This window comes from Sturnus vulgaris, chromosome 6, assembly GCF_052056855.1.
Source record: "Sturnus vulgaris isolate bStuVul1 chromosome 6, bStuVul1.hap1, whole genome shotgun sequence".
Classification (NCBI taxonomy): Eukaryota; Metazoa; Chordata; class Aves; order Passeriformes; family Sturnidae; genus Sturnus; species Sturnus vulgaris.
This window is the reverse complement of record NC_142248.1, coordinates 38,632,995-38,645,187: the sequence shown is the minus strand read 5'-3', so window position 1 is coordinate 38,645,187 and position 12,193 is coordinate 38,632,995. Positions and strand designations below refer to the sequence as shown.

At 45.1% G+C, this 12,193-nt stretch overlaps 1 protein-coding gene across 20 annotated transcripts in view; it reads right to left on the bottom strand.

Annotated features, from left to right (window-relative positions):
• Positions 1-4,082, bottom strand: part of MARK3 (microtubule affinity regulating kinase 3) — a 61,623-nt gene extending 57,541 nt beyond the window's left edge. For 12 of the 20 annotated variants that reach the window (XM_014871900.2, XM_088166549.1, XM_088166550.1 and 9 more), the window contains exon 1: positions 3,721-4,082. In XM_014871900.2, coding sequence (XP_014727386.1) covers positions 3,721-3,771 — 51 coding nt within the window. In that variant the 5' untranslated portion in view covers positions 3,772-4,082. The remainder of the gene's footprint in view (positions 1-3,720) is intronic. The other 8 variants (XM_014871901.2, XM_088166551.1, XM_088166555.1 and 5 more) reach the window with 2 other exon arrangements.
• Positions 4,083-12,193: the final 8,111 nt, after the last annotated feature.

Sequence of the window (12,193 nt, the reverse complement as noted above, 5' to 3'; positions counted from 1 at the left end):
AGTCCCCTCTTCGCAAAAGCCCACAGGATTTCATGCTATGGAAGAAAGCATTCCAATTACAGATCTATCTGTAATAGGAGAAGACTGATAAATAATATATAGAACAATGCAAGCTTGCATATTGTCTGCAAATGCTCTAATGCATTTCATAGTTAATTGGTAATAAACCAAGACATACTGCACTAACTTTCCCAGTATCTTAAAATACATTTTTGTACCTAACCCTGCCTTTACTAAATCTTTTTAAATAAATAAAAAAAAATGGTGGTACTTCCACTGCACAGAATCCTTTTGTGCAAGCACAGTTGCCATCATGCTGGCATTTTTCAATAGCAAATTTTTCACATTAGGCACAGTCATGGAGATAAGAGTATATTTTAGTCTTGCTTTTCCTCAAATTACTTAAATTTTTAATTCAGATTGGCCTGCAGAACCAACACATTCGAAACAGTTACCCTTTTTTCCCCAAAAAAACCACAGCTGTGCAATGAACACAGAGGTTTTAATTAAACTCTTTAATCCAAGATTTTTCTTTTCTATTTCATGCTCTTAAAAAAAGTCATCTTCCAACCCCCATACCACCTGTATTTCCTTGTTTCTATCTATAGTTTGCTATCATCTTCCCACTCTTTGAATATTTTTTTTAATGAATAGTTGTCCTACTCATAATCTTGCTCCTTCTGCTCCTATTTCTTTGTCACTGGTTGTCCTTTATGCTGCCATATGCACATTCCTCTGTGACTCCTCTCATCTTTTGTTTCCCACTTTCTAACTTCCTTTCCCACTGTTTCCACACTCTATTCTCCTCTATATTCCCTCCATCTCATCACTAGTAAAACAGGTTTACTCATTCTTCTGTCATCTAAACTCCTTTTTCCGTGTCTTTCCCTATCTCCCAGGTGTGCACGAAGGAGGTCTCTTCTGTCTCTGTTGCTTTCTCACATGCAGGACGTATTTTTGAAAAAGACAGAGAAGACCTGATCCTGTCCTGCACTTCTGTCCCCTAAGCAGCTGGCAGCCACTGCTGCACAAGCCACGGCCAGAGGGGAGCTGCTCTGTCTCTGCGGTGAGGAGCCAGCTCATCACAGGCCTACAGCCAGCTTCCAACTGTCCAAGTGTGAAGTTCCTATGATCACAGATCATCTGGGATGCCTTTCCTCTCAAAACCAGGTGACTCGGAGCCAAATTCTTTCATTTCAAAGGCACTAAAGGCTTGGTAGCTCTGAGTAGCTTTTGGGGAAAGTCACTGTGACAGTACTTCCACTTCAGCATGTCTTGATAAGAAGCCTTAGGAAAGAAAAAAAAACATCAAGTACTGGCAATTACACCTTTTATTCAACAGAACCTGCCAACTGCTGAACGTGGTTAACTGCAAGCACAGACAATGATAATTTACACTCACTGTCATTCTGGAGGCTAACTTCATTTTCAAAACTGCAAGTATAGGCATGGATAAGCTATGATCAGCATACTTCAACCAGATTCAACACCAGCCAAGCCTTTGTCAGCAGTGGTAACCTTCCAAGCAGAGAGAAGGCATTAATAGGGTCCACAACCATGGCCCAAAGGCTAGCTGAATACCTTGGCACCTCCTAAGCCTCTTCAAAGAGTCCTCTGAATATTAACTAATTAGACTTCTCTTATGTGAAAGAGAATGAATCAAGGCTCAATTTACCTGCCAAGACAACACACCCAGATTTGGAGGAGAAGAACAGTTAGCTGAAGTATCAAAATTATTGCATTTGGTATTAAAAAAGAGACCTGCCACTCACAGCTGTAGGGGTAATTCAGACAGACTAAATGTCAGATTTAAATTTAATTTTTAAGCAAGGCCTAATAGGTTTGGTAAATTTCTAGATAGCCGATGAAAACATCAGAGTGCTTCCTAAGGAATATGGTATTGTACTAGGGAGGGGGAAGGAGTGCTTGGCTCACTGGATGGGGTGAGTACTTGGATTAATCACTCCCTGTCAGTATCACTACCTACAGGTATTTCTGTGGACACCAGTACAGAACACAGCAATTGAAAAAATATGCCTTATTCTAAACCTAAGGCAATTCATCAGCAAGCAAAACAATCCATGTATATCAAATTATGAAGATAACTAAACAGAAGTGTTAGACCAAGATTTTGAAGTGAGAACAAGGTGCCTTAAGTGGAAGACATGTAAAAATCTAACTTAAAGTGCTAGAACACACAGCTTGTGAATAATTATGTTTCCTCGAGCACATATTAAGCCTTTCCACTGTTAAGTTATCCACAGTAGAGTCTGAATTAATTGGGGAATCTGATCTAAACACTTTCTAAAATGGTTTACTATGTGACCTCCATACAGTCACATGGAGATTGAAAACCCCAGTCAGGTTTGGCATAGACTAAAACAATCATCCAAATAAACTCTGCATAGTATTTTGTAGAGTATATTTCAAATTCAACTCTCCCCATGGCATAGGAAGGGCTGCATAATATTTTAATTATTTTCTTCCACAAGACAGGAAGCTCATTGAGATTTTACAACCAAATATGCTTAGTTGGCTTTTTGCTCAATACAGCCCTTAGCCTGCAGGTTGCATGTAGTGCTAAAACAAATAAAGATCACAGAAGTTAGAAGTGCCTATTATGTCAATAAAATCTAAATCCCTAGTAATGCAGTAATTGTTCCATGCAGCATGTTTTCTAACGCTTTGTCTGGTCTTGTTTTAAACAATGGGGCTACCATCACTTTTCTCCGACTATTTATGGTCTGGAACAATCCAACAGTTTTTCCTGATCTTTAACCAAAGCTTCCACCTTTTATGCCAGTCCAAAACATAAGAAGCCCTTGCAAAAAAAAAAAATAGACTACAGTGAGTGACAACTCCCTTCTGTTTATCATTTGGGGACATGTCAGAGCCTATGCAGAAAAATGGTTAGACAGGATACACCAAGATCAAGGAAGTTTTAACTTAAGAAAAACACAGCTTCTATCTGCAGAAAGGGAGTCTCCTACAGAGCTTCGTTTGTTGCTATATGCTCATGCGGTAGGACTACTTATTTTTTTGTTCTTTCTTCCTTTAGCATACGACCTTTGCGACTGACTTAATCTTGTAAATAAAGTGTCAATTCCTAAACCTTGGCTTTGTCAAGGTAAAAAAAAAAAAGGGGGGGAGGTATTCGGTGTGAAGGGAACAGGCTCCCTTGCGCGAAGGGTAATTCCTATAAAGAAACCCTTCTAATGTCATCTGAACAGGTGACTAGCCTAACAGCGTCATTACCATCGAGAACCTTGCAAATTAAGCAGGGAAGAGGCCTATTATCTAGGTCACCTAGCCCACCACAGCCAAGCTGAATTATTCCCATCTGTTCACCACAGGTTTATTCGGGTGCTTCAGCAGTTAAGTTTGCATATGATGAGAAGGCAGCAGCCCCCCAGCAGATCCCCACCGCCGATCCCCGTTACCGACATAACCAACCCGATCCTCGCCACCCTGCGACACTCAAATAGTACAGGGGGAATTAAAGAGGGGACACCGGCTTTGGGAGGGGGAGGGATGCCCGCAAGCGCCACGGAGCCGGCGAACCGTGCTCTGGAGGGGTTAAAAAAATAATCAATTCAGAATAAATCGGCAATTTGGGCAGCGTAGAGGCGGCGGGCGGCTGCTGACAGCGCCCCGCGGGGCGATGCCCCCGCGGCGGGGCCGGGCGCGGTGCGGCGGGTCCCCCGCGGCCGCGGTACTCACGTTCTCGGTGTCGCGCTCGTTCACCGTGGGCAATGGAGTCCGAGTGGACATTTTCCCTCACTCGGGCGGCCGCGGCGGCGGCGCGCACAGACACACACACGGGCCCCGGGCTGCGCGTCTGCTCCGAGATGGTGGTCGCAGGGAGCCACCATGAAGGACGAGGTGCCTGGCGGGGGGCGGCGTCGCGTCGGTGCCCCCCCACTAGATCCTCCTCGGGGAGCGGAGCGGCCTCGCCCCCTCCGAGTCCTTCGGGCTCATCCTACAGCCGGGGTCCGCAGGGGTCAGCAGCGGGGAGGGGGCCGCCTCATCCAGCGGGGAGGGGATGGAGCCGAGGGAAGGGATGGAGCCGGGGAAAGGGAGGCGGCGAGGGAGCGGCTCCGGGGGGGAGGGGGTGAGCGCAGGGCGGGCGGGAGGAGGCGGCAGCGGGGCGCCGCGCAGCCCGGCTTCTCTCCACTGCCGCCGGGGCACGGCTAGCGCAGGCCCGCCGCCCGGGGGGCTGCCCTCTCCTTCCCCCGCCGCGGCCCCGCTTCACCGCGCCGCCGCTCGCATCACGGCCCGCCCCAGGCTCCGAGAAGGCCGGCGCCCCGCGGGCTGCGGACGCTCGGTGGGTGCTCGCCCGCCCACCGCTCCTTCCCTGCCTGCCCCCCGCCCGCCCCGCCGCTGCCGCCGCCGCCGCCGCTCCCGGACGAGGCAAGATGGCCGCGCTGCTCCTCCGCGCCAGCCCAGCGCCGACATGAACCGGAAGGTCCCGCCCCTCGCCCGGCGTGTGCGGGGGCCTCGGGGCCGGGACCGGCCCTGCCCTCCGTGCCGGCCCGCGTCCTCCGGGGATCGGCCACTACCCGCTCGGGGATCGGCCGCTGCCCGCCCGGGGATCGGCCCCTGCCCTCCTTGCTGGCCCCGCGTCCTCCGGGGATCGGCCCCTGCCCTCCTTGCTGGCCCCGCGTCCTCCGGGGACCAGCTGCTGCCCTCCCTGCCGGCCCCCATGTCCTCTGAGGATCGGCCCCTGCCCTCCGTGCTTGCCCCTCTGTCCTCCGGGGATCGGAGCAGCCCCGGGGCGGCACAGCTTGGAGTGGGCTTCGCATTTTTGAGACCCCACCTGGAGCACTGCATACAGTTCTGGTGCCCCAATACAAGGAGGACATGGAGCTGTTGGAGCAAGTCCATAGGGGACCTCGAAGTTGATAAGGGGGCTGGAGCATTTCCCCTACAAAGATGAGAAAGTTGGGGCTGTTCAGTCTGGAAAAGGTTATGTGAGCAACTCAGCAACCTTCCAGTGTCTGAGAGGGGCTACAGGGAAGCTAGAGAGGGACACTCCATCAACAGCTGTAGTGATAGGACAAACAGTAATGGGTGGAGAGTGAGAGGGGAAAATTAGATTAGATATTAGCAAGAAATGTTTTACCGTGAGGGTGGTGAGGCACCAGAAGAGGTTACTCAGAGAAGCTGTGGATGCCCCATCCCTGGAGGTGTTGAAGCCCAGTCTGGATGGGGCCCATGGCAGGAGGGTGGCACTGGGCTCTTCCAACCCCTTGACAGTCTCTGATTCTATGATTCCATAAAGAGCCCCTCAGGGAGCTGCAGCCCCCCTGGCGTGGGAGGAGATGTGGTGTCAGGTGGGCTGGGGAGCTCAGGTTTTGGGTGGCACCGTGGGGCAGAGGGGATGGTGAAATGGCAGATGTCCCTGCAGAGCCAGCCCTTACTGGGGAAGGGGACAGACCCCACTGCCCATTCACAGCCAGGGGAAGGGACACAGGCACGGATAGTCCAGGAATGGTCATCCGTGTTCAGGGTTCTGTCCTTGGGCCATCTGCCAAAGCATGTCCTTCGTCTTCTTGGGCTTTCCCAGCCCAGAGGATGGTGTGAGTTACAGAAGGGAGCTCACACCTGGCAGGGGTCTGAGGCTGGTGTTGGCAGATCTCACCTGGTGCCATCAGACATCCATACAGTGTTACAGCGCTATGTTTTCATACCAGCTTGATGCTTGGCTCATTTGTTGAAGGCGGGTGGAAGCCTGGGCTATCAAAACATTCTTTGTATATCCAGTAGTTACTCTGCATAATCCTTTTTAAGTCTATAAAGAAGACCTTGGTATAGTCATGAGAAGATCTAATTACAAATGAAAAACAAGAAAGAGAAATAACTTCTGTATATTCAGTATGTAGGCGGTTTAAAACCAAACTTATTTCTGTTTGGTTTTTATTTTTTTTTTTTTAAACAGAAAAAAAATATGAACCTCTGTAGAAAAAAAAATGCTGGCTCTGGTGGGATTTGTAGAAACTTGGCATATCTGCGGATCTGGCAGCCTAGCAGTAACATTTTGTCTTTCTAAAGTGGAAAGACTAAACTGGACTTCTAAACTTTATGGCTCTCATAAATATTTGCCAACTCAGCCCTGAAATCCATCCTACGATGTAGGCGATATTTCCCTTGCTTTTAGAGACATGAGCAAGGAAAGATGGCCTTTGCCACCCAATAAAGTTGCATGTCTGTTACTTTGTCTTCAGGACTACAAAATGCTCCACAATATCTGACCTGCAGATTTTCCTTCCTAACTCTCTCCTTAAGCTGATGTTTTGCTCTGTGTTAATGACAGGAATTTTGGATTTCAGGACTCACCCCGTGCACAAATGTTTGTATTTCTGTGTGTACATGCACATCCATGTGTGTGTTTGCTGGGACAATACATACTCATAGTGGAGCCATTTTCCTTGGGAAGCAGGCAAGAACCTTTGCACAGAACAGGGAGTGGGATTTGTCTGTATCTGATTTGTCAAGGTCAATCACAAAGTCTAAAGGAAAGCCAGGAAGAGTATCCAGATCTCCTGACTCTGCTTTTGCTACAGGGCTGCTGCTTCATCTTTTTCTTTTTGGTTGCCAGTAGAATATGTTCTTTACAATGTGTTTGTAAAAAATTGTAATTGAGTTATGACAGAGTCAGAAAAAGGGCAGAAAATCGGGCAGAGGTTTCTTTGGGTTGTTACCCAGCCTAGTGCTTTCACCCTGCACTCATGGGCACTCCAGCCAGCATGGGAAGGCTGAGCTGCCCACATTGGAGCGATTGGCAGGGTGTGAGAAGTACACGTAATGCTGTTTGCACCTACAAGTGTGCCTGTCCTGATCTGTGGAAGTTCTGTGCACAGGCATGAGGAGGCATTAAACTTAGCATTGTGTTTTACATACTTGCATTTCTGCTCCGTGGTAGTCACTCCGATAAAATCTGAACTGTACAGTGGTGGATAGTCAAATGAAATTCCCAGGCCTGTTGATACAGTAGGACTTCCACTATTGCCCTTGATATGGCCTGCATTTAATACTTGCAGTCCAAATTTAAAAGGGCTGGGAAAGAGACATAGGGAGCAGGGGAGCTGTGAAGGATGACTGTATCTTTCAGAGTCATGTTTTTATTGGCAAAGGATTTTGAAGTGAGAACTTCTGAAGAAGTGCTTGAGACCACAAAAATAACAGTAGCTGATTTTGCTATTTTATTGCCATTAAATGACAACATTGATTACGTCTGGTTTTACTGTGTAGCAAAACTTGCACAGGGAATGACAAACTGCGTAGCAGGTGCTTTCTTCTACATTTCATTGTTGCTATATTCTGCTTCTCCCATTTAAACGGATGAGTTAATTTCAAAATGTATTCATATTCTTCTTAGAAATTGGGCCATAGAAAAAAGCTGATTGTATGGGTTTTGTCTTTCCTTGTTGTCCATAAATATTCTGTGTGTTATCAGGTGCTACTTAAGCCACATTCACAAATCAGGAGGTGATTTCTTTTCCTATATAAAGGTTTTGAAACTCAGAAAGCAGTCTGATAATCCTATCATGCTTTCTGGTTCTTGTGCCATCACTAGTGATAGTGGCAGTGATTTTGCAAGGGGAACTTAGATGATAATGTTTGTATGTTACCAGAATAGGCTGCAATTTATTTTTTGAGCTGTACTGGCTACAGTGCTAGCAGTTATAAAAAGTTGGTTTTGGCAGTAGAGCTGGAGAATATGACTCAAAAACATACAGGAAGCAGATTCTGCTAGTTAAAGTGCTTTTTTTATGTCACTCATCTGGCTGCCACCTCACAGAGAAAACAATAGGATACAGAATGACATCACTGTGGTGAAGAATTTAGAATTTTTTTCTTCTGGACATTAAAAGCCACACTAAAAACCTCTTAACACTGCACTGCACAGAGTAGACTCCAGCAGCATTTGCAGTCAGAGCAAGAAAATATTGAACTTGATTACAATTGCTGGGCAAAACATAAGGATTAAGTTTAATGTATTCATATGCACAGGTTTTGAGTCTTAATTCTGGAATAAGGATTACAAATGCAGAACTGACTGAGGAATTTGTATTCCACTCACCGGTCTTTAAAGACTGGGGACTGAAAGACATCAGTTGGTAGAGACAAGTAGAGAATCAGCTAATGCCATTGTTATAGGTGCTTTGTTGTGTTCTGCAGCTATGACAGTGCTTACCAGCTGGGAATGTGCCCAGGTGTTAAATCATTTTAGTTTATACAAAAATTCCAGTTTAGATTGATAGTCATTAAATCTGAGGAAACTTTTTGGTTTTTCCTTAAGCCTTTGAAAAACATATTTTAAAATATGTTATATCTGCTGGGATATAGCTAATATTATTCATTCTTATTCCAATGCCTTTTTTCTTTTTCTTGCAGAAATTCTAAGGCAATTCCTTGCAGTGAAGGATTTCCAGGACTGTTTTATCATTAGTGTTGTCTTTAGAATTGAAGTCATTCCTTGCATTTGAAATTAGTATTTGTATTTGGTTTTAAAATCTTAACTTCCAGACAATACATTATCTTAACAGTGTTTTATTGTAAGAAGAAGTGTGTGATTTTTAAAATGTCAATGACAAAGCTATTGATAGAAAAGGACTGATTACTGTCTGCAACCTGAATCAATAGTCTATGCTCTATTATGATGAGGCCCAAGTGCAACTTGCTGCAGGGCCAGCGCAAAATGTGGTGTTGACAGCAGAGAAAACATTGAAAGGGAAAAGATCTTCCTTCTCAGCTTCGTGTCAAGCAGAGACTGAGATCTGAGAGGTGGGAGAAGATTTTGCATGTGTTGACTTCTCCCTCTGGTCCATACAAGTGCCTGAGGACAGCAGAGTGGCCGTGGCACTGGAACTGCTCTGCATTCCTCAGTGAGGAGAGGTTCAGGTGCTGGGCTGCAGCCGTGGGCAAACAGTGGTGGTTCCTGAACTGCATACCTCATTTAACTCCCTTCCTGTAGGGCCATGCTGTGCAGAGCCGTATAGTGTGGTGCATGACATGTGAACCTTCATGATGGGCTCGCTATCAAGTGCCCGAACTGCACTGATTCCACTGCCATTTGACGCAAATGCCTGTATGGATCATAGCTCCAGGACAGAATCACAGTGCTGCAGAGAGCTGGGTGAGAGCACTGCTCTCATGGCTTGGCACAAGGTCACTGTTTAGAGAAGCAGAGGATTGAAAAATACTTCCTTAACTTCCCATGACCATGATGCCATGTGGGCTACAAAGGCAACACAAAGGACAAGTAGCCAGTTGGTGGTGATGCTAGCTCTGAATTTGACTCTGTATTGTTGAAGCTGAAATAGGTGTTTTATAGCAAGCCTCTTCCATTCCTAGCACATGACCCCATCAAAGCAACATCCTTTTCCTGTGTGGTTGATACTGAATCAATGACTCTATTCACAATATGGGGAAAAGAATAGATGACTCCTGAACATGTCATGTTTTCAAATGCTGGTTAAGAATTGGTGTGCCCAAGCAATAGTGGGAAGTAATTGTTTTATAACAGGAAGATAAATTCCAGGCCTTTTGGGTACAGGTTATCCTAAAAATTGGTATAGCCCACACTAATCAAATCTACCTTGTTCATACACGACTTTATGTTGAGGTCCAGGCATAGACTGAGCCTCAGTATTTTCTGAAGGCACTTTAGGTGAAGACCCAAGTTGTTGCTCATTCAGTCTATAAAGTATTAGCAGAACCAAGCCCTGGGGTCCCTCTGTGTATTTCCCTGAAGTAACTTGTGCTTGATTTGGATTGTATCTTTTATTTAAATATTACCAGTGGCAAGGAATCAGTGGGCAATTTAGGAAGACTGTCCATGTGATTGTTCCTTTTCACTTTTCGAAGCCTTTGCTTCTGTTCTGGATATGCCTGCTAATGACATCTTCCAGCTGTGGGAACTCTCCTGTTTTTTGTGTCATGGATGACCAGACTTTTACTCCAAATCAGGACCCAGTTCAGCCCACATCGATTTCTTGAAGAGACTAAAGAGATTGAAGTCTTGGGGTCTGTTATCAAAAGGCATCCTATTCAAATTTGTAAGCAGTAGCATGCATATTTCCTTTGATTCATCTCTACCTTATCCATTGGTTTGTGCTGTGGATACCAGATGTGAACACAGTTTTTCATCTACAATAGCATGAAACGCAAATACAGACATGATGTAGGTTATTTAGCTGATGCCATTTAGCCCTCTCAGATACTGTAACTCTGAACTCTGGAAACTCACATTCTGCTGTGTTTCATGTGCCCTTTTCAATACCTCTGACCCTTCCCTTCCCTATGGTATCTCCTATATTGAAACTACCCTTTATTATTATTATTCCTACAGGTGTAATTTTTACCTTTGGTCATACTCAAACGTGTATTGTTCATCTGAATGCAATTTTGTAAACTGCTCTGCTTGTACTGGTGACGCATCCTTTAATTTTTACCTTTTTTATCTGTCTTGGTGTCATGCACAAACCTTATCAGCAATCCTTTTGTTTCTTTACGGTTCTTGATAAAATATCAGTTGGTGAAGATGAAGAACAATTTTGCAGAGTTATGGGATCATATTGTATTTTTCTGCTGTTAAAAAATTGTCGATAAGTAATTGCCATCTTGAAAATTCACACAATGCACAGGCTATCCAGGGTGGGAAAGGAAAAAATAAACTACTCTGAGAAATCACAGCTGAGTAGTGGGGTTTGCCAGCAAGCAAAGGGAAGGGGTGCAAGGACTGAGGACTGAATAAATGGTTGTGGTGGGACACTGAGCTGAAGGTCCCAAGGTGGCACCCAGGGATCAGTGCCTGCTGCTCACAATGCCCCAAGCACCCTTCCAGGAGCCCCTGGTGGTGTCTCAGGGATGATTAATTAGACAACCAATTTATATGTGTCACGTTGGCTTTGGATTGTTCCGGTTTCTTAATCACCATGTCTTGCTGCAACAAGTTGAAGGCCTTAAAGAAGTCCAAGTGTTTTACATCAGCTTTGTTACATTTATCACTCAACCTTACAATCTCCTTCGTGAAAGATAACAAGTCAGTTTGAAAGGGTCTCTTTCCATAAACTCCTGTTGATTGGCATTAATGATATTTTCCTCCTTTGATTCTTTGTTAATCTAGATCCATATGAGTCATTCCATTATACTGCTGGGACTCGTGTCAGGAGACAGGCCTATAATTACTTAGATACTTCTCTCTACCTTTTCCAAAACCTTTTCCAACATCTGCTTTCCTTTGGAGCTTTCCCACTGTCCAAAAAGTTACTGGATATCACAGGCATCTGTGTTGCTGTGCTTATGTGTTGAAGGCATCCTTGATAATGACCCAAAGTCAGCTACATTGTATGTGCTACTGAAACAAGGGTGGTGAACAATGAATTAGCTCTATAATCATAAACAACCTTTGCAAGAACAAAGAAGAATTATTTTATTTGCATATTTATCCTGGGTTTCTATATCACAACCTAGTGTTATGGCTACAAAGGGTAGAAGGTCAATAGCTTCAATCTGAATTGGAAAAATATCACATTAATGCTGTTGCCCCAATCCTGATTATAATTCACATCACACAAGAACATAAAAACAGTTTTGGAGGGAGAGGATATGTTTTATCTATTAAGCATGGGACAGTTTTCAAAATGAATAGAAGAGCAAAATGAATTAGAAGGAATGCTTTAATATTATCAAAATAAAAAGCAGGAATTAAGACTATCATCATTTCAAGCATACACAAAAAATAAACTCAAGTCCTTTACTCATCTGCCTCTGTATTTATCTGAAAAGGCATCTGAAGTTGCTGTAGAGGGCCAGGTTCCCCCTGGCTGCCCCTGCAGCCAGCCTGGCTGGTGCTTCCCAGTGGGAAAGATGTACTCCCAGCTCAAGCTTTGGAGGAACAGGACGTCTTTGTCCCAAAATAGTCAGGGCACCAGCTCTGCTTCTTTCTGGCCAAGAGTGCCTGTCACATCTTAGCCTTTTTTCACTGATGACAATAAACGTTCTGGGATTAGGTCTGTGGTCTGTATGAATCACAGAGCTTTGTAGGACTTGCTTCAAGTGCCTGGCACTGTATAACCATACTAAATGAATAGTCCCTGTTGGCAGTGAATTCCATGCGTGCTGCAGGTATTCTGAGCCGAGAAAATCAAGCCTGTGCTGTACAGCTGAAGAGTTTTCTCCATGTGTC